The 26,562-nt window shown below is 42.9% G+C and overlaps 1 protein-coding gene across 1 annotated transcript in view; it reads right to left on the bottom strand.

Moving 5' to 3' along the window:
• The window catches only part of ngfra (nerve growth factor receptor a (TNFR superfamily, member 16)), a 30,754-nt gene extending 8,725 nt beyond the window's left edge, over positions 1 to 22,029 (bottom strand). The window contains exons 1-5 of the mRNA XM_084570135.1: positions 21,662 to 22,029; positions 19,017 to 19,179; positions 12,127 to 12,489; positions 4,398 to 4,638; positions 2,852 to 3,069 (exon numbers count right to left, since the gene is read on the bottom strand). Of these exons, the coding sequence (XP_084426261.1) occupies positions 2,852 to 3,069; positions 4,398 to 4,638; positions 12,127 to 12,489; positions 19,017 to 19,179; positions 21,662 to 21,700 (1,024 nt within the window). The 5' untranslated portion in view covers positions 21,701 to 22,029. The remainder of the gene's footprint in view (positions 1 to 2,851; positions 3,070 to 4,397; positions 4,639 to 12,126; positions 12,490 to 19,016; positions 19,180 to 21,661) is intronic.
• Positions 22,030 to 26,562: the final 4,533 nt, after the last annotated feature.

The following is a 26,562-nucleotide window of genomic DNA, read 5'->3' on the forward strand; positions in this document are numbered from 1 at the left end:
TGATGAGATGGGCCAGGATGTCATTCAAACCAACAAAATAAAGATCGTTGGTCTTGAAGAAGGGGAGAATGTCAGACAGGTTCCGCTTCTCCATCACAGGAACACCAATCCCAACCATCTGTGAGAAGCCAATCAAGAGTCTGAGGAAGTTTTTTGACAGCAGCCTCAGGGACACAGCCTCCATCAAAAACACCTGTGAGAAGCTGGAGGGATGGCTGAAGGATGTCGACAAGTCTGGCCTCCCAGGAAAATTCAAGGCTTGGATCTATCAACATGGGATTCTGCCTAGAATACTGTGGCCACTGCTCCTCTATGAATTTCTGATCACCACCATCTCAGATCTGGAAAGGAGAGTCAGCCGCTATCTCAGGAGATGGTTAGGACTGCCAAGGAGTTTGAGCAACATCGCCCTCAATGGGAATACCGGCAAGCTTACACTCCCTCTGAAATCCATCGAGGAGGAGTTTAAAGTATTGCATACAAGGGAGGTGCTGCAACTCGGTGAGTCATCAGACCCCAGAGTTTCTGGGGCAGGGGTAGCGGTCAAGACTGGTAGGAAGTGGAGTGCAGAGGCTGCAGTGGTACAGGCAGAGTCACGGCTATGCCATGGAGTCCTGGTGGGAACAGTGGCCAGAGGAAGGACTGGACTGGGAACCAGCGCGCCTCCCCATTTTGATAAAGCTCGTGGCAAGGAGCAAAGGCAGCTAGTCCAGAACGAGGTGAGGGCGGCAGTCGAAGAGGAGAGGTCCAGCAGAGCAGTGGGAATGAGATAGCAAGGCGCTTGGACAAGATGGGAACAAGCAGTGGAAAGGAAGATCACATGGGCAGACCTATGGCGGGCCGAGCCCCACCGCATCAAATTCCTAGTCCAAGCTGTCTATGATGTCCTTCCCAGTCCATCCAACCTGCACTGCCGGGGCTTGGCCGATACACCATCATGCCCCCTCTGCCAAAAGATGGGGACACTTGAGCATGTCTTGAGTTGCTGCCCAAAAGCTCTGGGGGAAGGCCGGTACCGATGGCGGCACGATCAGGTGCTCAAGTCCATAGCAGAGAGCATCTGTAGTGCACTCGCCAACTGCCGCAGGTCCAAACCCATAAAGCAAGCCACTTACTTCATCAGAGCTGGGGAGAAGCCAAAAACAACACCTAGAGCAACATCAGGGCTTCTTCACACTGCACAGGACTCTCAGCTGTTAGTGGATTTGGGAAGCCAACTTAAGTTCCTACAGCATGTCGCTGAGACCACTCTCAGACCAGACATTGTCCTGGTATCAGAGACACTGAAAACCCTCATCATGCTGGAGCTCACAGTGCCATGGGAAGAGCGCATGGAGGAGGCCCATGAGCGGAAGAGGGGGAAATATGACAGCCTTGTCAGCAACTGCTACAGGAAAGGCTGGAAGGCGAGGTGCTTGCCAGTGGAGGTTGGGTGCAGAGGCTTTGCAGGACAGTCTCTCTGCAAAGCTTACACTGCACTTGGCATCACAGGAGAGAGGAGGAGGAGGGCCATTTACAACAGCACAGAGGCAGCAGAGAAAGCCTCTAGGTGGCTCTGGATAAAGAGAGCAGCTCCGTGGTCGAGCGCTGCTAGGGCACAAGCCGAGGCCTGATCAACCTCAGCTGGGTCGCCTGAGCGAGAGTGTCTGATATTCAAGAGACCCGAAACACCCAATGACCTCAGGTAACATCACTGATGATATGCCCTAGCTTTGCATCAGAAGATGTATTACAACAGCCAATTGGTTTGAAAAATGTGCTTTTTATTAAACCATAAATAATGAACTGTTTTGAAAGATTTATGCTTTTAAAAGGGATAATAAAGTTGGAATTGCATAAGTTACTGTTTAGATTTTTTGTTTTTCTTAAGTTATCTAAGTTAATGCAGCAATGACAAACAACAGTAACAAACAAAAAAGCTTCAGCTGCATCTTTCTCCTAATGCACTGCACCACAAGAAGTAAATTAAGCACATGGCAAATTGCTTTATAATAGATCATTAAAGTGCATAATGTTGGGTCTGAGCCAGACATCATTTACTGAGTTCATCTTACAAAACCTTTTAGAGTTTGTCTGGCTTGCGAGACTATATGGCAAAATCAGTCCTAAAGACCTAGACTCATAATACTTCCTGGTTCCCCAGAGACAAATACAGAGCAATAGTAAGAGTAGTCAAGACAAATATAGATCAGACATGTTGTTACATGCCCTGCTTATACACTTCTGAAATGTGCTGACTAAGAAACTTTTGTCAAGGCTGGTTTGTTTAATGGTTGATATATTTAATATATACTACTCACGGTCCTAATTTGTATATTCCTAGAGTCTAATACATCATACATGCATGTATAATTTGGCCTCATCTATGTGTTTTTAGCAGCTTCACATGGTCCTGCAGCTAGATGATAAATTGTTTTAGATATCAATACCCAAAAATGGGTTTTTGCTTTGAGAGAAACATTTGCATAACCCAGAAATAGGCCTGCATATCTCAGTAGAATATCTGGATGTAATTAATGAGGAGTCTTTTTGGCACGTGGAAAACCATGGTGTGAAAGAGGGATGTATCAGACTGGGGTCAACCTAAGGTTCTGGGAAAGACAACAGGCCAATTATTGTGCTCAGTCAAAGTGCCATTTTTTCCTAGAACATAAGCACATAATTCCTTTAAGGCCGAAAAGCAGTAGGGCAATCTAAACCTGTTGTTTATGAAAGGTGAAGTGTTTTAGATTAATCAACAAAGAATTAACAGATTGATCTGAGACATTTTCTTACAATGGAAGTCCAATTAGGATTTAGCTTTGATGCAATTTGAACTGAAAACTGGAATTAGATTTTTGTTCATTCATACCTATCTGTTCCTGAGTGTGTGAGCGTGAAGGCTGAGCCTGGACTTCAGCCTGGGCCTTTTGTTGCTGCTGTTGCTGCTGCTGCTGCTCCTGCAGACTCTGACTGTCCACCGAGATGCCGCTGTCACTGTGCAGCTTCTCTCCCTCCGGCGTCACCATCTGGTTGTTTGTAGCTGCGCGGTTGTTAGCTGCCTGCTTGTTCTGCTTGCAGCTATTCCACCTGTGGAGAAGAAGTATGTCGGATAAGATCTGATACGGTTGCGTGATCCTGTCTGAGTTTTAGATATTTCGATTTCACAGGCAGTTTTCAAGCCTTTCCAAATCTAACAATGAAAAAGATGGACAAAATCTGCATGCTCTAATGTAAATGTTCTGACTTCTATGAGACAATGTTATGAGCTTCCTTCATTACAGTATAGCCAGCATCTACACAATGTACTGTGTGTAGTGTTTACCTACAGTACTGGCCTGCCCAGCTCTTAACTGGATATGTTTGCTCAGCGCATTTAGTGTTAAACATGTAGTTCCATCTCTTCTTTATGGATTATTAAATGATAATAAACGACTAACCTTTTGCCAGGGAAATGCCTCACCATATTAGTGCAACATGTTGCATTTAACCATCAACAGCCGAATTATAACCCTTTTAAAATATGTGGTGATGCTAGTCAGCTGGAAACATTATGAAGTCTCACTGAACACAGCACACAACACATTAGGCTGTCAGTAATTAGATAACCAGCTACAGCTTCATGTAATTCTGCCTTCACTATCATTATAAAGGACATGTGTGTTGCTCATGCATGGCCAAATTTTATTGCACCATATATTTGAGAAGAATTACAATTAAAACTATGATTAGATCCTAATTAAATATTCACAAAAAGCTTATCTAGTGTCTCTTGTAAAAACTAAGTGACTCATGAATCCCTAATTAAAATATTCATGAGCTATGGAGTGGTAAGGTGCAGTTGACTCCTCTGCTTCCACAGACACATTGGAGAAATTCGCATGATCTACAGTCTGTTTATTCATGGCAACGAGTACATGAGGAGTATCAGCCAGAAGTGTGCATGATTGTGTTGATAAATCTGGCACTCAAATTTCCCCCTGGTTGGCACTTTTCAAACAATCAATGCCTCTAATGAGCTTGTTTACTTGCTTCAAACGTGTTTTAGCCTGGGTTTGTATCTGTCTGTCTGTCTGAGTGCTTGCATGTGTGGTTGCGTGTTCTCGCTAATGTGTTTGTGTGTGACCTCTGTAATGCATTAAGTGTTGTTTTGTTGTTGTTTTTTTGTTTTGTTTTTTGAAAGAAACCCTCATTATGGTGTTTTAGCAGAACTGTGTCAGAGCCTCTTCAACGCCAGCACCATATTTTACCAGCCATTCTTTAGACTGGATGTTGCTGGGGGCAAAATCGGTGTTAAAGTGACAGATTGCTGCAAGGAACATCCAGACCACCATCTCCATCAATGCTCGCCTTTTCTGTCCTACATTAGATTGTGGCCGAGGAGCAGCTTGTCATTGCTTCTTTTTCTTCCAACTGACCTCTTGAAAACGATATAAGCCATCAGGCCCACCACCACGGCAGCCAGGATTGAGCAGTAGATGGGGATGAGGTTTTCATTAAAGCCGTGACCAAGGAAGCGAGGAGAACCGGAGCTGGACGTAGTCGTCTCGCCACCGGCCAATGGGCCACCGGACACGTCAGGTAACAAGTAGTTAGGGAAGGAGGATGAAACCAGATCCATATCAGAGGTGGAAGTTGCATACGTAGTGAGGTAAGGATCTGTAAGGAAGAGAAGGTTGCATTTGTAACATAGGAAATATGCAAGAAAATGAAACGAAGAATCAAAAGCAGTATTGGGAATCTAAATTCTAACATGCTTACAGTGACAATGCTAACTTTCATGGCACAAGGTAATGTCATAAAAAATAATGATATTTTGGCAGGAACCAAAGAAATTGACAAATTGAAATTTTGATGAAAAATTAAGAGAAGTTATTACAGTTCATCCCGAGGGACTTGAACATCTGCAACAAATTTCAAGGATAATCCATTCAGTAGTAAACCACAAAGTTCTACCTCATGTTTGGAGGAAAAGTAGGGCACATCCTTAATATTCACCAACGTATGTCACTTGATAAGTTATTAGAATTCATCCTTTGGGCACAACAGATATCAACACTAAATTAGAGTCCAGCCAAAAGTTGTTACTAGCATGGCTGAAGGAAAGCTTTTCGTGTTGGGGTTGCAATCACCACCTCCCCCAGCACATATGGCAGCTGTTTCTGATAGACAGATGGGTTCTGGCTGAGTTGTTGTGAGCAGAAAGAAGGAATGTTCTTCAACAAGGGAAGCAAATATATGTCACCCACCAGCCCACCCTACACCAGATTTGAGGCCTGCACGCCAGGTCTGTTCTTGTTACATCCCCGTCCATGTGATCTCTGCGCCTTGCATGACGTTAAGGCCATATGGATCCATGTAGAGTAAAGTCTGGGGCTTTAGGGAGGTCATCAATTTGAGCCTTTGCTGAGGCCAGAGAGGAAAGTCAAGCACTGTGCTACTGGATGAGTCTGGTTTCTATCACAGAAGTCATTTTCAGAAATTGTCCTATTTCCTCTTTCATTGTGAGCTCCATTAATGATTCAGTGTAATTGCAAATCTTGCAGCAGCACCATGCCCACTCTGATGGGCACGACTTGCTCTGAAAACACAATCCATCAAGGCTCTCCTACTGTCCTGTCACATGCTTTTTTTTTCTAAATCTTTTGAAGCAACACTGGCAGAAAGGTTCACAGAGAAGTCTTCAGATAATTCTTTTGTTCGGGGCGTGGTTTAGCTGGCCGAGCATAGGCCCTGTCTAGCCAAAACGCCTCTGAGCTCATCCGCCTGGTGGGGATGGAGAATGTGTAGCGTGGTTCAGATGTGAGCCTATAATTCCCAGCAGAACCTCGGGCTGCTCCTCATTAGCTTTGTACTGGCGCTCACAGGATTAACCCTGTGGAGACCCCTGAGGCTTCCTTCAAGGCCAAAGCCTGGGACGCACATCACAAATAATTTGGGATTGCCCTGCTTCACACATATTATGATATTTGGGACTGTTAACTGGTGCCATGTAGCGTAGACCTTTATATTTAGCATTTAAAAGCACAATATAAACTTTTAATCAATTTTAAGTAATTAAAATGTAGTTGTATGCAGATATAAACATTTTAGGTATGTCATGGCGGTGATTGGTCCTGTGAGGACATATTTGATATATTTCAATGTGCTTTTCTGTGTTATGATTCATTATCTGTTTCTATACCAGTCTCCACTTATGGAGTCCAAGGGGCACATTTATTGATGAATTCATCAACTGTTTATTAAAAGTTTATATGCTGTTCATGAATATTAAAAAGGAGGACTTAAAGTGAAGAATAAAACTTGTGTAGTCTGAGTATTTCCACTGAATTTGGGCCCCTATCTCTGTACACTGGTGGCAAATGGAATTTCCTTCAGAGTGCTCACAGCACTGAGAAATTACATTTCAATAATTTAACAGCAGTGTGCCTTTGCATAAACAATGTCCTGGTTACTCTAATCCTCTAACCTCACTGACAACAGATTTTATTTGAAATACTTGGGAAAAAAATATAAAAATCTGTAGAAACCGTTAACAAGGTGTTTTGTGGGTTATTGTTTCACTTGTTAAAACGTGATTTTCAGTTCTTCCAACACCACAAATGTCTGCTGGAGAGACAGAAGGAAAGGAACACCTCCTTAAATAAAGCCTCCAAAACACCACTAAATGATAGGTTACCTATTAATGTTACTCCACCTCCATTTACCTATTAACTCTGTATTCAATCTTTGTGAAGATGACTTAAATAAAAAAGCAATAATTGGTAGTTGGGATCATGACGTTATCTAAAAGAAAAAGGACATTTAGTGGACCGTCACAGCCAAAGACTGTCCACACATATTCTCTTTTCATGACAAATAGCCAAGTTTCTCCACATTGATTTGTTGCATAATTTACAGTTGCTATCTTTAATAGTCTGACAGGATCTTGATGGACAACTTATGTGGACATATTTGAGGCATTTCTGTTTGTCATTAGGAATCCACATTGGTCTGTCTGTCTGCGTGGTGATGACAGGGCAATCCTACCTCCCATGAGGAGATTGGTTTACTGAAATGGTAGAAAATACAGCACATGTGCGTGCCATACTTAGAAACACAGAAATAATGCCGAGACCTATTTAAAGCGGTGCTATTGATTTAGATCCTACTAAGAGGAGGGAGCGTTCGGAGGAGTGGAACATGGGTGTCTATATTACATGCATTTCTTGACCTTTCCTAGGATGTAGTCAGGTTTCCTCAGCTCTGTCATACATCATCCGGCTAATGCAGGCCTGGCTAATGGTATTAGCAATGCAACATGAGCTCGCAAATAGAATAAATTGTGAATTGAAGGTGTGAAAGTGAGTGAAGGTGTACAGACAGGCTGGTGTTATATACAATTTTTCAAAGAAGTTGCAATCCTAACAGAGTTTCCTTCATCACACTGGCTTATCAGTCATCCTGCACTACTGTGAGTGCTTTTTGGTGCAATGAATGTTCCTTCCACGCAGACATACATCAGTCGCACCTCAGGACTCTTTGTAAATTGCCTTTCTCATACTGAGCCAAGGCGACAACTCTCATGGGACTATGCTTAACTGGCAGAGAGCTAGAAGTACAGTATCCTACATCTTCACTGAAACTCCCCTTTGCATTCTGTTTCTATGCATTAAGGAAGAAAATGCAGCTGGCTGTAGACCCAAGGATAAAACCTGAAGCACACAGGGCTGCATACCACAGCTGGCAAAGAATGGGAGCTTAAAGGCAGCAGTGGAGCTTTAACAATTTCATTTTGGTTTCAGTGGGTTTAAAACACCCTTGAAACAAAATAAAACTGGACCGGGATTTTACGAGCATGACGCTGTGTGCACAGGGAAATGTGTTTATTAGCGGGGTGTGGACAAAAGGAGGCAAAAAAAAAAAAAAATTAATTTTTTTATGAGCCATTGAGGTCTTTATGGTGAAGTTAACCCCAGGGTCTTGTGCAGAGGTTGATATCCTGGCCTCTGCCAGTTCAGGGTGGAGATGAGCAACTATCAGACGCAGCACATGTACAATGACCTCTTTATCTGCCACCAAACACTCTCCCTCTGTCTGAGCTCAGCCTCTATCTCAATTGCCTGGCGTGCACACATCCATCACACACACACGTACTACAAATTATTCAAGTGAGCGCTCTGTCTTCGGTTAGGGAGGGTTAATAGGAAGAGCGGAGGGGAGGGCAGACAGAGAGCCGGAGTGTTAGAAGAGAGTGAGGAGGGGGTGCAGATGAACAGAGGAGCTGCTGTAAAGTGCTCTGATTAGCAGGAGTAATTATACTGCAGCGGTGAAGGCACTGAATGCACACTGGCCACCTTCCACCACTCTGCTAGCCCAGCCACTCGAGGGCCACTGTGGGAAGAGATAGAAAGAGAGGAAGAAGAGACAGTGATAAAAGAATTCTGCCTTTATCTGTGTTTTCAATCTTCCCCTCTATTTTTCCTGAGTGCAAACACTCAAACACATGCTCAGCTAATTCAGTTCGAACCCGCTCACGGCTGAACGACATATTTTGGCGAGGCTAAGGCCAAAACGGACAGAAACGTCTTCTGTGAAAGATGCAAGTGCAGTTTTCAATTTCAGATCAAAGAGGTTCACACATGTGCGGTGTCCGGAGTTTAATGAAAAGTGTGGAAGTTAAATCGCACTTGGCAGAGCGAGCAGCATGCGTGTGCCGCGTTAGCCTGTTATCCACTGTATTGATTTTGGATACTCATGAAAAGTGTTTGTGTGCCCGAAGATGGAGAGGACTCAGCTTTGTGTGTGTGTGTCCTGCAGTCGAGTGTGGGTGCTTATAGAGGTCACTCAGCGAAACCTGAGCATGAGCAGAAGAAATCCCAGGACTCATATCGACCCCTCAGCATAGAATACCAGCACAGCACATATGCTGCAGCTCTCTCTGTCTGTTTTCATCTCTGTTTCTTCCCCTCTCTCTTTCTGCTTCTGTCATTGTATCGTGTAATTGACACTTGGCGACAGCTGGATATGAGCTACGGATTTGGGAATATAAAGCTTCAACGGTCTTCTTTACTATCTTGATAAGATTGAAAAAGCCAGCAAGATAAGAATTCAAAAAAGTCACATAAAAAATCTAGACATGATGAGATTTGCAGAGGCACAGCTTCCTGTTTGCTGCAGAAAACATATCTGTATGTGGAGTCATCAGACCACCGTGGATGGCCTGGAAACATCATCACGACCACATGTGACTGCAGCCGTTCCCCACAGGCCCATTGGTGCTATTTGACAGGGCTCTTCTTTCAAACGGACATCCCAGAAGGTCATTTATCGTGCCATCTCCAGTCCCCACCATTACTGCTGTTATAGTGCCATCGCTCTGGATGACGCAGGTCAAAGTTGAGCTGCCTGGGTGGGCGCAAAGTGGGCAGCAAAAGACTGTATTGTGGTCTAGTGTACATCAGATATCAAGGGGGTATATGCATTGTTGGCAATTTTTAATGGCTGTCAGTCTTGTCCTGTTCTCAAGGCTTGTGGACACTGCTTCCCCCATTTGTGGCTGTGCATTGTAAGTCTTAACTTTAATTTAGTGGAATCTGGGGTCTGAGAAATTAAGAGAGGTTGTAAAATGCAAGGGAAAATATACAGTGTCTTGCCACTGAAAACTTCAGTCATTTCTGTCAAGTTTCTCTTGCATGTTACATGTATTCATAAATATTTTTTATCATGAACCTCCTGCAGCTCTGCAGGATTTCCTTTCTAAGGGTAAGTTTGCATCATCTTTCTACTTCCTCCGTCATTTGACATGGTCTGAACTGATGCCAGCATGCTCACATGCTCACAATGACAATGCTAACGTGCCGATCAGGTATAATGTTCACTGTGGTCACCGTGTCCCTGTTTTAGCTTCTAATGGTTGATAGATGGTTGCGTTCATCCAGTTAATTTCACTCGAAACCATTAATATCAACCTGATGGTGACCCTGGATCAAGAATGTTTAATTCATTATCGAGGCGCAATAAATGTCTTTACACCATTTCATGGCAATCTATTAGTTTTTGAGAGTTTGGAACAAAGAGCCAGACCCCAAGCATGACTAAATTTTTTATTTTTTTTCTCTTCCTGGCTTATGTTTTTTGTTCCAACCACCACAACAAATTAGTTTTATGTGCGAGCGTGGCAATAAAGACGATTCTGGTTCTGATTTCTGTGTCACAATGAACAACCAAGTAGAAGTCACATGTTGAATGATCTTGTTTGCATTCAAATTTACCCTGGTGAGGATTTATTGATAAAAAGCTAAATGTAGCACCTCTAATGGTGTCTGGTACCCATGAAGGGAAAGGTGTTAAGTCATTATCTCCATTATTAGCCCTTCTCCATCTCATCTACTTTTCTCGCTCTTATCTTTCCCCAGTCCATTTCTCCTCTGCCTGTCAGTGCTATAAGAGAAATTTCAAGAAATTTCAGCCAAGCTGTGTTATTTGTTCCGGCTCAGCATTTAAACTGTCAATAAAATGTTCATTTAGAAATGTTAATGTACACAGCTGCATTAGTCTGTGCTCTATGTATTAAGAGCTTTCTTAGAAGCATTTAATCACTCCACAGCTAAAGTGCCTCTCTGGTCAAAGTTTGCATTAGAACTACCACAAGACAGGAGAACAGCAGTTGCTAGGAACAAACCAGAACCACAAAGTTTTTCTGAAAACATTGTTGGGAAAGGGTTGTTTTTGTTGTGCCCATGGACGTTGCTGAGAATTACACTCATTTGTATTTTTAGAAAAAAAAACACTGATACTAATCCAGGAAATCAAGAGCAGGGCCACCAACGACATTTTACCCCCCAGATTGTAGCCTTGTGACCTCGTGATGAGGTCGATTTCACGCCTTGTCTGAGCCGAGAGAATTTACAGCTTCCTATGCTTTAAGCTCTTGGATCCAAGTTGCTCCACTCTGCTTCTCAGTTTTTGGCTTCTCTTTGGTGAGAGAGCAGATTATTCATTCTCTCTGTGTTGACACTGCCATCATCCTTGACCTTTTACCACTAAAACTTTCAACTTCCCGCTGTTGAAAATCTGAACACGACCAACCTCTGACCACACTTGTTCCCAGAGACACATGTGGAAGTCACCCCTGCTGGCTTTTTCAAATGGGATTGATACACATATGATGCTTCCAGCATTGCTTTGGAATGACTTGCAGCTACTGTGCAGTTTGTGGCCTAGAGCTGCTCTTTTTATTCACTGGTACTTTCACATCTAACACAAGGTGACTGGTATGATACTGGCTAAACCTGTTGCATTCTTCTTGGTTGTTCTTCTTGAAATGTAGCCTCTAAAGCCACGTGAGAATGTTCACTGTGCTAATTGGTTAGATTTGTCGAGTAGCAAACTAAACACAGGGGTAAGGATCTATCTGCCTAAATATCAAAAAGGCAACATACTTTGTTGTTAGACTAAATTGCATCTTAATTCCTTCTCCAGGCAGCTGCAAAAACTCTTCACTCTGCTCATACACATACTAGTTCTTTAGAAAACTTGATCAAACAAGCAACAGAATCAAGAACGCAATTGTGACTCAACGCTGACCACTTCTAGTGCAGTTGTTTTGGTCTGCGCCAAAGTAGGATTGCTGCGTTCACATTTGAAGCCTGCACTGAGAATAAAACAAAGCCAGCAACCGATTCAACTGAAAGTAGCACCCACCATACCAGACCAGGCAGCCCCACCCCATAGCAATGACACTCCTTGATGGGAGCAGCCATCCCCAGCAGGATGCAGCCTGACACAGACACCACACAAAAACGGTTTAGGAACAACTAAAAAAAACATGAAGAACAGCACAAGGTGTTGACCTGGCTTTCAAAATCCACTAGATCCCAAACTGATCAAGTATCTGTGGGATGATCCACAGAGGCCCCCCCCCTCAACTCACAGGACCCAAAGGCCCCCACTAACAACATTCTGTTGCCAGACACCACAGGACACCCTCAGAAGGCCCATGTCCATTCTCTGATGAGTCACAACTGTTTTGGAGGCACAAGGGAAAAATACATAATATTAGGAAGGTGGTCATAATGTTATGACGGATCGTTGCGTCTCTGTCTTTTATTTAAACCTGTTTGAAGGTGTAAAAAGGTGTGAAAGCAATTAGAGAGTGTGACTTACTATGGCAGATAGAGTCACTGGACGGTGTGCACTCAGCTATCAGTATCTCAGTGTTCTCTTCACAGATGGTGCAGGGCAGGCAGGGTTCAATGGAGCTTTCCCGGTCAGAGAAGGTCTCATCCACACACTCCTCACACACCGTGTCATGTTCATGATCGCAGTGAGAGTACACGCCCTGTCCCATCGGACACACTGTACAGGGCTCGCAGCGGTTGGTCACCAGATTGAAGAAGTAGTTATAGTTACAGATGCACTTGGCATCGTTGGAGTCGGTGCAGGGCGTCGCCATCCGCATCAAGCCGGTACACTCAGTGCACGGCCTGCACTGCTCTGTGTGACTGTAGTTCTCTGAGAAGGTCTCACCTGCACATTAGAGGACAGGTGGAAGGAGACGAAAAGTGAGAAGGAGGAAATAGGAGAGGGGGCAAAGAGTAGGAGACAGAGAGAGCAGGAAATATGAGGAGATAAACAGGGAGATAAACAGTGAGTATAATGACATTAATCATGTTTACTGCACATTCATTAGAAGGAAGGACACATTGATCCACTGGGCTCTTAGTGATTTGTGCTCCGGGACAAGAAAGGTGCTCTTGTTGGGGAGCGAGTCAAAAGCCTGCTGCGCTCATTATGATATCGATCTCAATGTGTTTGTGCTGCGCTGAGTAAACTGCTTTAATCTCTGTCATACACAGAGAGTGAAGTGCGGGTGCATCCACATGCTTAGCCTAAAGGCACATCTCTAAAAGTTAGCAATGACTTTGTTAAATCTTGATGCTCTTGATTCATCAAGTCCTGACTGAATTTCTGTGTTAGTTAATTCATAATATAAACTCATGAGAAGACATGAATTACAATTTATGATTGTCATAACATAATTTAGAATATTTATGAAGCAGCAACAACATTAAACAACTCCTGCCTCTGGTTTAGAAGAAATTGTCTTCACTTGGTTAGTCAGTGTGGATTAAGTTACCTTGGAGAAACAAAAAGTATTTGACTTAATATCTCCAGAGGGAGGATGGTTTCCAGTGAAAGATGAAGAAACGGTTGAATTAAAAGCACATTAAGTGGTTTAAAAGTTAAATGAGAAGTGTCAGACTGTGTATCAAGGCTGATGAGAATGGCCCTACTTTTACGGGTAAAGGGATTGTCAGATTTGTCAGGGGTCAAATTCCGGCGACTATAAATTTCTGCACAAAATTTCACTGCAATCTGAACTGAGTATGACATGAGCAAAACCTTCGCAGGATGTGCTGAGATAAATGAATGTCGATCTGCAAACTGACCAGGTCCCATCTGTGGTAGGATGTTAAAACAAAACTTAAAAATCAATGCATGAGTGAAAAAGACATTAATTTAAAGGCACAACTTCATTGCATTATTGATTTTTTTTAAGGGCTGCGAGCAAAAAAAATAAAAAGGCCACTGCTGAGTTGCGGAGAACATTGTTGAACAGAATGAGGTAAAAGTCGTGGTGACTAATTGCCTGCTGCTTTTCAATTACTTCAAACACTTAAGATTTGCTCTCCAGGAACATTCGGTGTCAGGAGGATTTGGGAGAGTTCCTCACTGAGGAAAGAAGTGACCTCAAATTAGCCTGTTCTTACTCTTACTCTTACTGAGAGTTCCTGAGGGCCCAACATAATCTATTAGCATTGCACGTTCATATAGAATTATTTCCAGATATAATTGGATGCCTGCTGAATTATGCATACAATGAGAGGCAGCGTGTTTGTGTGCCATACGAGTGTGTTTTAGTGGTTGAATGAGATGCGAGTAGAGTAGAGAGGCTGACAGGGTGAAAAAACCTGCAGCTCAGATTCATTACAGAGGCTGCTTCACTGTTCTCACAATCCCATTTTAGCTTTTTTTTTTTTTTTTTTTGCTTAACATGAGAGCTGTCACCTTGCAAGAGTTGCAGTTTAGAAAAGAACAGAACAAAGAGTTTGAACCCCTGCTGCATACATGAAGCATATGGAAAGTGCAGCTGGAAGTTTAGATTCCATCCAACCAGCATGAATCTTTCAGAACATGAGATTATGAGACAAGAATGTACGTCGAAACAGCTTTGTAAACAGTTTATTTAACGCCACAGACAGCCTGTTACAGTATTGATGTAGCACAATGAGGCATGTCGCAAGTTAACACTGGTTCAAATCTCCCCCGTGGTTAAACGCTCTTTGTCTTGCAGCGAAATAAATCATCGGGACTGGGTGGAAGCATAAATAAAACCACATGACTTGTGTGTGAGACATTTTCGCAACTCTTATCTGCGTATCCATATGTTTCAGAGAGTGTGTGTGTTTTTTTCATGAGAGAACTGCTGGTGTCGTGTCGAGTCACGGCGCATTGTCAGTGTGAAAAGCCCCACGGCAACGTCCCAGGGCTCGCTTTTGCGTTGTAAGCGGCTCTGGCAAGTAAACATTGGCACCGGCTGAAGCTCTAAACACCTTGTAAACAGCAGCAGAGCTAAGAGGCCGACTATGAGGCCTGTCACATTATACAGGCAGCCTGAGCGGAGCAGATGGAGGCAATGATAGAGAGATAGGTAGGCAGTGTGCAGAAAGACAGATCCACGAGCTGGATTTGATTGGATGAATCGAGACACTGCTCGACGCAACATAATCGGAAACTTTGAGGGTGGTCTGGTGCTCAGAGTCCAAACTAGAAAACATGATTTAGTGATCAAAGTGTTGAGGAAGTGCTGATGTACGACTGGAAGGGGAAGGTTCAGCGGAAATGGGGCAACAGGGGATGTAAGTGACTTCAAGTCAGTTCCCTTCTCAGACAGATTCATCAAATTCAGTGTTTTTTTTGTTGTTTTTTTTCCTTGTACCTGTTATTACCCCTCGCTCTTATTACTGTCTGGAGGCAGAGGTGATAGAGGAGAGTGACACTGGCTGAACAGTCCAGAGCCAGACATACAGCAGACCCCCACGGTAAACCATTACTTGAATTTGTGAGCTGGAAGCCTTTGTTTTCTTTTCAGCCAGGCTCAACCGGTAAACCTCTCCTCCTCATTCATTTCAATTATCCCACAGGCTTCCTTGCTAATTTTAACTCGCATGCATGAGCCCTTTTGCAGTCCTTGCGCGTAAACATGTCTAAACGCGACCATATGCCGCCAGTGTTCTACAGGCACAGGAGAGGTGTGTGTGGTTTGCATGTGTCTCATTTATGTTGCCAGCGCTTTCATCTGGAGACTAAAAGAAGAAAGTTAAAGGCCATCAAGGACATGATTAGGAGAGGAGTGCCTTCTTTAATAAAATATGACCGTCTTTTTAATTGTCCCCAGTTGAGCGATGGTCAGTCCAGCTCAGCGTTTTCATGTTTGCTGTAAAGATGGTTGTTGGTGAAGGGAGGTTGTGAATGGGGTCATTTTGCACTTAAAATGTGCCACTTCAGCCCACGAAGACCCCCGCCCCCGCCCACCTTCTACCACTGATGTGCTTCTGTCCTATTAGTGTCATCAATAATGTAGCTGTGGATGGCCTTGAAGCTGCTCCGTGACCTTCACAATCAGCACTTTAGGTGTAAGCTTTTAGCAGGGCTGGACATTTCTCTCACTCCACGGAATGTCAGGGTCCACGTTTCAGCTATTTTCGTCGCACATGAACCACTGACCCTCTGCTGACTGTGGATAAATTATCAACAGTTGGAAAGCTGCATGACGGCTTTATTTGCCTTTTTAAACAAGAGACATATCTGTGTGCAATTATCGCCCCACATCATTGGTCCACTTATCTTCCCTCCAGATTTGAAACAGGTGTTTTAGGATATTATTATTACAAGACCAAAGGAGGCTCGGTCTAATTTAACAATCAACATTTACTGTTGCATCCTGGGCTAATAACGTTTCCATGTTCAGGTGCTGTGTAAGGAAGACGTTTCCTCAATCAAGGCCACAGAAAATTCCCATTTCCCCTTTCTTCATCCCTCACGATCCAAAGTTGGAAGCAAATCTTGATGGTCTGCTTCTGCACTCATCAGACGAGCCTGTGATTCTACTTTCTTCCCTGTCTAAATCCCCAGTGAGAGCCGGTCCAGTCGGCCAGCAGGGCTCTTTTTAAATTCTTCATTGACTCATGAGGCTTCACCTGCTTTCTCTCAGATCTTCAGTCAGTTTGCAGGGCAAGGTTTCCTGAATGGTTCACTAAGTGAGGAAGGCAGGTCTGGATGTTTTGTCTCCCATGACGGTCGAGAAAAGTGGAGGAGACTGATAAATATTTCAGTGCTGCTGACGCTGGCACTCGTCCCGAGTTGGGACCTGGATGCCGTGGGGAGAGAGGGAGGGGGACAGGAAGTGGGAAATTAAGGGGTGGTCATGGTAAATACAGATTTGCCTGTATTTACCATGGAACAGGAAATGGATGTGTTGAATTTCACTGTTCAATTATTCATTTCTGCACTTTAGAAAATGTATTTATACCATTAGCTTTTCAGGTAAGGCCGGTGTTTTAGCCTCTAACCTTGATACCAATTCCCCTCTGACTTGTTTTTCACTCCTGTAGGCCTCAGGCACATTAAGATTTTATCTCCTGAAACAAAAACAATATTGAAATATATGAAAATTCACTCGTACCGGAAATTGAGTTCAGCCTCCTGGGTATTTGTGTTTAATTGTTGAGTGTTTATCAGCAGTGAATGCTGTTCCTGTACTGCTGAACAAGATAATTGTTCACTGTTGGAGGCACAATAAGCTTTTCAATATGGTTTAATTAGCTGGATCAAATGAGTAAAGATGCATTGATGTAACAGTATGCATGATAAATGAGCAGATCGTGCCCTTTGGTGCCTGGCTCTCTAATACCATTTTATCCGCTAATACAGACGATGAGTCATAGCAACAGGGAGGAGGGGGGGGGGGGGGGGGGAGTGATGCTGGCCGAGAAAAGTGAGTACAGGAGGAAAAGGGAGACACGACGAGAGTTGCTAGGATTTGCTGGTGTTGAGGGGCTGCAGATGAGAGAGTGAATGAAAAAAATAATTCTGATCGCAACTACTGTCCTGAGTGCCAGCCCACCTAACTGAGCTGCAGTTCAACGTCTTACACATCGTCTGCCGGAATATGAAAAGAAATAAGACAGGCAGCACAAATTCCTCATGACGTCAAAGCACAAAGACAAAGTCCAGACGTGTTTCCCCAGTCACCATTCAGACAATTTTACATTCCAACCCATCAAAGCCATTGACCATCAATTATTCTGCTCTGGATTCTTAACAATGTTGACTCAAAAGCATGAGAAATCCACTTTATTTCTCCTTTATTTTTGCACGGCGGTCCATTTTCGTCAATTTCATGCCTCTGCTTTCCTGACATTGACTTTGTTTGACAGAGTTGGTTTGACTCCTAGTATTTTGTGCCTTTTTTCTTTTCCCCAGTGGCACTGTCGCGTTCTAGATGTACAGAACTGGCTCCCTGCCCCTGAAGCCATCGCAGTAGCTCTTGTAGTACTCGGGGCGAGAAACAACAACTTCACAGGAGTGAAATTGTCATTTCTGTGGACAAAAAGCCTTCTTCTCAGTCAGCATGCATTCTTTCAATATTTAATAATTTCCCTTTTAAAAGCATCCTGTTGATATTATTGGGTTCAGCTTTGCTCAGTTGAAGATTAAGACGCTGACTCAGCAGTTCTTGTTTACAGGCTGGATTTGACAGTGTGTTTACATGTTGCCATGTTGGATTAATGCAATCAATCAACTCTGCAGCTTTTCCAGCTGCTCCGCTTGTGACCTATAGTTTGAAGTTTACTTCGAGTGCTGACACAGCTACAGGCCAGCATCTTAAAGGGCAAAGAGAGCTGCAAAAAAAGGCCTCTGCATCAAGACATTTGTTTGCAGCGTTGCCTCTTCTCTTCTTCGTGTTGCTGTTATGTTGGCATCTCTCCCAGCTCTGGTCTGGAGAGCGAGTGCTAATGGTTCACAGCCTGAGCTGAGCTGTAAGTGAACACATTTGGACCCACTTATAAGCATAAACATACGTATTTTTGCCTTATTTCTCAGGACACTTGATAAAGGCAAATCATACACTTTATACAAATGCACAAATTGAATAATGGCAGTTTGTTTTGGCTTTGACAGTCTTTTTGTTTGAGCTCACAGCCTGAGCTCCATTAAGGGCCGAAAAGACTCTATGTGGGTGTATAAATAAGATGATGTAAGGGCAGACGCTTTGCATTAATCAGGTAAGAGTCTGTGTATGCTGGTGGTGACGTCGTGCAGCTGTGCGTGGATTTACATGAGCATATGTTTGATCGGAATTGTTTCCAGACTGAATTTAATCCTCTTACATTTGACACATTTCAGGAAGTGGAGTTTGTGCAAAGTCAGGTTTTGACATTTCGAGGTGAAAAGTTACAATATTTTAATGAGTTGGTCCAGCAAATGTAAACCGCTGTAATAAAAACCATATTCTGACCCGACTTGTTGGAACTGAACAATACCAGAGTTGACAGCAACTGACAGTGAGGTTTGTGGATGTGTTTTGTGGAAAGACACACTGTTGTTGACTTTTGAGAAATGCAAATTTTCACCACAAATAGGGACAGCATCAAAATCTTTGTAGGCGTTTTTTTCATAAACCTTTGGCGCAGTCCTCTAGCCTTTTAAACACGTATAAACCATTTATATGTTATGACTTTACTATTCATCTGAAAACAAATTACAATTATTTTACTTGTTTACAAGGTAAATTAACTTGCTTGCGGTTGTACTTGTTCTGCAAAAAATAATCCACTAATATGTTTCTGCAGTATATAATCAAGATGCAATAAGATGCTGCGACAAGTTGAGGACAGCATTGAACATTGAGGACTTTTTTAATTGCATTAAATTATTTCAATGAATTCAGCGCCCACGCATGCACAAAGTAGGAGCAAACCAATACTCACTGTCCAAACACTGGGCGCAGACAGTCTGAGTGGCGCCACATTTCTTCACCACTCCCTCTCCAGGTGGACACTCGTTGCAGCATTCTCCACTTCTGGTGTACTGGCTGGAGTCACAGGGGATCTGCACAACGCGCTCCGTCTTTGAAGCCGACACCAATGCCACCTGTCACACCGGGACAGAGGTGCAGTATATTAGAGCAGCACATGTAAGAGAGAAAAAATCCACGCGTACACGAGCACACAGCACAGAGACACCATAAGTTGAACACTAAAACAAATTGATGAAAATTACTGCCAGGTGTCCAACCTGTACCATAAATCTAACCGCTATCAGAATTCATCATAAATCATGTCGTATCCACCCGTATTAGACACACTGATCAAGGTGGTCATCTAACTGCCTTAATAGCTCCCCTAAAGGCACATCAGCTCTAATAGTAAACTTCTGACACGCTTCAGTCGAAGCAGTTACCGTAAAATCATGTGTGCACGCCATTACACACATGCCTGTCCTAATTACAGTCTAAAGGTGAGGGTTGCTGTGAATGTCAGCCTCCGCTTCCGATCACCACTGGTACACACACACACACACACACACACAGGCTTGTACTTCTACCTGTGGGAACTTTTCATTCAAACTGTGTGCTCTCTATCTTCTTTCTACCAAATGTGGCATTTTTGCCCTGATGGTTAAAATGCCAGATCCCGACAAGGTAAATGTGACAATGGGATGCGTCCCCTTAAAGTGGCAGCATGAAGACATTTTTGTCCACAGCTGAGGTGATCAGAAACATTAAAGCACGGGGACATTTGACTCGAAATACATTAATATTTCCATCCCCCAGTTGGTTTAAATTTCTTCCAAGCACACTGTGTTCATCTCTCTCATCCATTGTCTAATAAGTCTAATATACTCCAGTTATCACCACCCTTCCTCTCTTGCTGCATTCTTCCAGTCCTCTCTAATACAAATGCCGCGCAGCTTTACTGGCAAAAGTACTGAGGCTTGTTCTGCTGGTGTGTATACAACAATGTTAAATGAAAAGAATTCATATCCAGACATTTTAGAACAAAGAAACTCTGAATCACTTTCATGTCCTGTGGCTTTTATTATGTAACGTGCAATAGCTCATTTCCACTTAATTCGCATTTGCTGAGACATCAATTCAGTCTTTCTCTCTCTCTCTCTCTCTCCCTCTCTCTATCTCTCTCTCTCTCTCTCTCACTGTCATTCGTCCTCCTCACCCCTCCCCTTTCTGCTGTCCCTGCTTTCATTCAGAAACAGATGTACTGAGCAGCCAGCTCTCATTCCTTCTTCTCTTGCTCAATATTCCCCCTCTTTCTGACATCCTACTTCTTGCTTTCAAGGTGCATTTTTCATCCTCATTATTTCTCAAGTCTCTACAGCTTGTTATCTCAACATTTTTGTGTGAACCTCTATTTTATTTATAAGTACATTATCAGAGCTTTATTTATGAACTCTGGATGCAACTCTCAAACCTTAAAAGACATCCCCACTTGCAGGGGAGGGATTTATGTCCCTGACTGCTCTACCAGCTCCCTCTCCTTTAACATATCTCTGGAATTTCACTCAACTAAAACAAAGGTTAAATTCCAAATTCAGGGGAACATTTGCTCACAGGCAGCAGGAACATGCATGTGCACACTCACATGAATGTACAGTGACGCAGCTACAGTATGCTTGGTTTGTACTCCTTTCAATTTCATGGTTAATTTCAGAGTTTATTTCCAAATTTAATTCTACCAAAGTGCACCCGACCGTCGCCACCCTTTCAACCAGCTGTCATAACAGAGTGTCCCCTCACATCTAGGGCTGTTCACATGATGACTGAGCTGTGCAGCCCAATTAGACCAGCTGCTGTGGACATACCAGACTGACGGGAGGATGTGCCTTCTGCTCTTTACTATCTTCCATAATCAACTTTTTCATATCATCAGAAGGGCCTCATGTTTTATGCGAAAAAGCAGATCATTTAAGCTGGATAAGGATTTAATGAATCAGCATCTTTCTTAGTGTAAGAAATAATGCAGAAATTGCACTAGAAAGAATGAATAAATTACTTTTACTAATTAATGCTATTAAAGTGTGAGTCAAGGCTGCCAGCAGACTGCTCCTGGATGTCTGGATTCAGCCAAATGTGCAGCAGAAGACTCTATTTTCCGGAATCGAATCTCAACTGTCTTAACTTTTGTTCACTGAGTGAAAACCAGGAAGGTATGAGTGTGCATGTAGGGGCATGTGTGTGCAGAGCTGATTATAGAATAACACAGAATCTGCAAATCAAAGCTACAGTCAGCGCTTGCAGGTTTAACAGGGAAGCACCAAATGAGTCATTTAATATGAGAGTTTTAAAGGGAAACACCACAGTAGCAATACGGTACATGTTAAAACTGCCTTCCAAATGTCGCAAAATACCACCAAAGAGACAAAAATAAATAAATCAGGCACGTAAATATAGACACAAACCCAGCTTCCATATGCATTACAGGTGCAATGAAAAGTCACAGTGAAAGGGAACCCTTTAAAGGACCAGAGGAAAAAAGTGCATAAGGTCCATAGGAGCTCATTTAGAATAGTAGAGCAATAAGAAAAGGAACATTACTTGCAAGAAAATGCAACTTACCAGTGCGCACAAAATCACGAGCGATAAGGTAGTAGTCATCCTGCTTCTTCTGCTGGAGTCACATAAAACAGATGTAGTGCAGAGAAGGCAGCGCTATGTGGAGGAGGAGAGTCGCTCAGCAGGAGTGCTCATTTTAATTCCAGCGGCGGGGTTTTTCTCAATGAATCCGCAACATCGGGACCTCCGAACTGGAGTGAGACGCAAGTGCCGGTGCACCCTCCTCGACACCTCCACTATTACGCACGACTTCAAGACACAGAAAGAGGAGGGAGAGAGAGAAGAGAGGGAGAGAGGGGGGAGATAATGAAGAGGAGATGGAGGGAACCGTCCTGTCCAGAGTACTGCTCAGCTGCAAGTGCACTGCGGAGGAGGCGAGAGAGAAGAGCAGAGGGGCACGTAAACCCTCCGGTTTATTACCCCCGATACTTCTGCAGTGTAACCTGCTCCTCTCACTTTCCCTCTCTCTCTCTATCTCTCTCTCTCTCTCTCTCTCTCTCTCTTTCGTTCTCCCTCTGTCTCTCTCTCCCTACCACCACCCTCCCCTTTAATCTCTCGTGAGGTTGAAAGTAATGTTAAAATCATGTACAATTACTAAAACAGACTAACATTATTGTCTGACACAGGATATGACACAGAAATTGTTCTCCCAGTGTGGTGTGAGAGAATGATGAGTGCTGGTCCTCACTAATGCTGCTGGGGCTGATTAGGAGAAAATCCCTGTTTAGGTGTCCACTTACTTTTGGCTACGCAATGCATGTCACTTAATTGTAATCTTAATCTTTTTTTGGTTTTGTTGTTGCAAGTGCACATAAGTCTGCGCTGCAATTTGTAGCATTGCTGCGCTGGATGGAATTAAAGTGTGTTTCTAATGTTCCTGTATGTAAATGAGGTGGCCACAATATTAGAAACACATTTCCTTTGAGTGCACTTCAAAACAAGACTACCACAAAGTGTCATAGTCTCCAAGCTTATTTAAATAAGTGGGTCAACACAAAAACAGGTGTTTCTGATTTTGTCTTACTAACATTTATCCATATATATGTATATGTTGCAGCAGTGCAGCCTCTGGGTCCAACATGGTCTTACCAGTCAGCCTCAGATGCCCTTCAATGCGTGTGATCCCGATGGACCACAAGAGGGCGACTCAGCTGAGCTCAGATCAGCAGCTGCTCATCCTCTGTGACGATCTTGAGCTTAACAATGAAAGATGAGCTTGTTCTTCCTCAAAGAGAAAGTCGCTATACCAAGCCTGTGCTTTGTGAAGCATGAAGCCTGTGCTCTGTGGAAACAAAGGCTCCATGATCACTGGATGTGGGTTTTACATGGATCATAACGCATCATTTAGCACTGTGTGTATTTGAAGTGTGGTAGATTTAGACCGTAAAGGTGCATTTGGTGCTCAAATGTTAATATATTTAAACTGTCCTTCTTTATTTAAGCTTCATAAGGTATTCAACACTTATGTTTGAGATGGACATACTGTAATCTGAAGCACATGTCTGGAATCCTGCTGATCATGTTGAGGTCGGTTGCAATTTTATCATATTAATCCATTACGAACGGCATTGTTTTTTTTGTTTTTTTTGTTGTTGTTTTTTTGTTTTTTTTTGTCAAGATGATACTAAATTTGTCGAGACCACTCCAAAACCACTAATGCACCTTTAAGCAGTGTAATTGTGTTTGATGCTCATTGAGGTACTTAGGCTTTACACTTAAGGAAAACCAGTGTTGATGGATATTGATCCAAGACAATGTGGCAATGAAGCAGTAGTCACCAAAAGCTTTATCTGCCTCCCAATCTTTTTTTCTACAATGATCCTGACCCTTACACCTCCACCTCCTCCCCACCGATCATCAGCTTAGGGGACGCAGAGGCCGGTGTCCCTGAAGCAGCAGCAGCAGCAGCCACAGGGCGATTCAGTTACACTGCTGTGATCCAAATGCTCTCCTGTATTGATCTAGGGACACATCAATTTTCCCACTTCCTACATCCTCCATTGAGATCACCCCTGCAGCACCTATTAACCCGTTCTGATGACTTTGACAGCACTCTTCTCCATCAATACCTTCTTTGATATTGAATTCACATGTTAAGCCTGATGTATCCACTATTTACTACCTATGATCACTAAGTAAAGCTAGTGAATCGCCCCAGCAGTCCTAGTAGTCATGGTGGACCTTGTGACTCCAACTCCCGTGTCAAACTAACAATGCACGCAGCCATGTTGTTGTGCAATTCCGACAACAGTGTAAGAGAGATGTTTTACAACACTCGAACGAAATGTATCCATCTGCACAGCCAGAAATAGTAAGATGTCCTCTGGAGATGAGCTCTATTAGAAGTGTTATGGATATATGGATGCATGCTGACAGGGCTTTAGGTAGGACACATGTAGATTTCTCCCTACGTATCACATTTCAGACGTATGATTGGTCAGCAAAAGGAAATGTCATGTCAGTCTGCAAGGTCACAAGTAAAAACACAATCTTGATGAAGATGATTAGCAGCCCGGTGGAAGTTGTTACTCAAGGACAGGAACACATGAAGTTTCTTGCAACGCAGATTTATTTATGTATCTAACATTTTCTTAATTTAAAAAAGTTATTCATGAATCAACAGCTTGAATAGCAGATCCCTACTCCCTTCATCCTCCCGACCAGTGATTAATGGTTAAACTGAGCTGGTTACAGGTGACATTGTGAAGGTATTTGTTACCCAAACTGAAGGTAAAATAGTTCAGTTTTATAGAAGTAACTTTACTTTCTTTTATATCCAAGGAATTCACTGATTTTGACCAATGTGTTTTAATATAGAACCACACCATACACCTACAACAGTAACACCTGACTGCCATATTTCTTTTGTTGTGTGTTGTTGTGGCCACCTGACAGCTTTTATGACTTCCAAAACAACACTGCGTGCTGGGTAAATGCACCGCTTGGATCTGTGGTGGCTAAGAACTCATAAAGACCTTATAAAATGTCTAAACAGCAGCAGAAATTCCCCCTTTACTCACTAATAACGACGTGCTGCAGGGAGACGGAAGTTCCAACAGCTGTACTGAAGTGTAATGGGTCACATACAGTAGATCATTTGATGAGGAGAACAGGTATGCACTGAAACCATAGAATCAAGTCCAGTATTATGCCTTCGGTCCGTGTTGTGTTCATGTTCTGGTCAAACTGCAGCAGATCTTGTTTAGAAGCCTGCTTTGTTTGGGGCACACCAAGCTTAGTACTGCATCTTGCACACGAGTTCAAATGAATTGCACTAGGAGAGCAGTTGCACCAAAGTTTGCATTAATCAAACCAAATCATTTCTCAATATTGCACACTTTAGGCCCATGTTTGGAGGTCATCATTGTACCAATATACTGTAGGTAAACACACACGCAAACGTTTTATGAATGTATCCTTGGATGAGATCATTTTTTGCCTTTCAAAAATCTCTCAAAGGACATTTTTCTGTTCATCTGGTTTAAAAGCTTTAAAACATGCTCTTCCTCCAGCTGGAGACTGTTTTCATTTTACTTCCTATAAAGAAGTGTGCCACTATGAACTACCAAATGACAGGAAATGGACCTCTGGAAAGTTCTAAAGACCTGTTAAAAATCAGATTCGCATGTTTAAAGAAGTGTTTTCTCACCTTTTTTATCCTGACAGTCATTTGGACTGGCTTTGCTCTGATCAAACTTGAACATGCATGTTTTTTTTGGCCTTGCATGTAAAGAATAAAGGTGATCCACATAATCAATCAATTCTTGGCTGCCATTTACTTCCTGATTGCTGAAATACGATAAACTGTGTCCACGTTAACAAATGTGGCCTGAGATCTGAAGGACAGTCTTTCTTGCATATTGGTGGATATAAAAGGCAGATGTGTGTCTGTTTAGACACAGAGAAGTCCAGTCAAGACAAGAGGCCCTTCCTGCTGCAGTTTAAAGACAGTCTGACCCTGGCACAGTGTTGCAACCACTCAGTGATTTCTTATCTTCGAGCTGTTGAGGTGACAGATTGTGGCTGATAGAAGAGTTGGATCGCCACTGTATAAAGTTATGGCCCAGCATGCGTTGGGAAAACTGCTGAAAGTCAAGAGGGTGGACACCACATGTTTTGAGCCGACTGCCAAGTGGGCGATAGTACATCACCTGTGACTGGTTACAGATCTGAAAACAAGAATTATAGTTGCGATCCAGGACAGGGGAGGAGAAGCATTCACCCTTCACAAATCCTTTGCAAATATAAACCACAAAAAGTGCACGTTGAAAGCTGGAGCTGAGCCAGAGCTGCAGGGGAATGCACACTTTCCCCCTGGCAGGCTGTCTTTACACTGTCATGGTAGTTGTTTTTTTCTCCTCCTTGCCTAACTCTGAAAAATTGCCTCTGTCCTGAATATTATACTCAAATACCAGAGGATCAAAGAGAGGAATAAAAATGGATTTTTAAGCAGATGATCCCATCAGAGTCATTTAAGAGCCCTTGTTACATCATTATTGCAGGACACAGAAAGCTTTTCTTACAAAAAAAAATGCTGCCATATATCATTTATTTATGTTGAACAGATACTGTAAATGCCAACAGAACTTTTTCATCTCAGAATTCCCGGTTCATTTTTGAAGCTGTAATCAATGGTTTTGACTTTAGTGGTTTCTCTTTACTGTGGCTTCCCTACAAACATTACAAAAAATGTCTACTGTCAGCTTTCAAAGTGCACATTCCCATGTTGTTTAAAGGCACATGGTTTTTTTGGACCAACTCCTTTGAGTCTGAGCAGTGCTAAGTGATTTATCTCGGTATAAACAAACTCCCCTGCTTATTACATTAGGAGAGCGATTAATGGCTTTCACTGCATTTGAGTCCACTGAACAGGAGCAACTGTAATATCTGTTATTTTCACAAGG

This window comes from Chelon labrosus (assembly GCF_963514085.1).
Source record: "Chelon labrosus genome assembly, chromosome: 21".
In the NCBI taxonomy this organism is placed as follows: domain Eukaryota; kingdom Metazoa; phylum Chordata; class Actinopteri; order Mugiliformes; family Mugilidae; genus Chelon; species Chelon labrosus.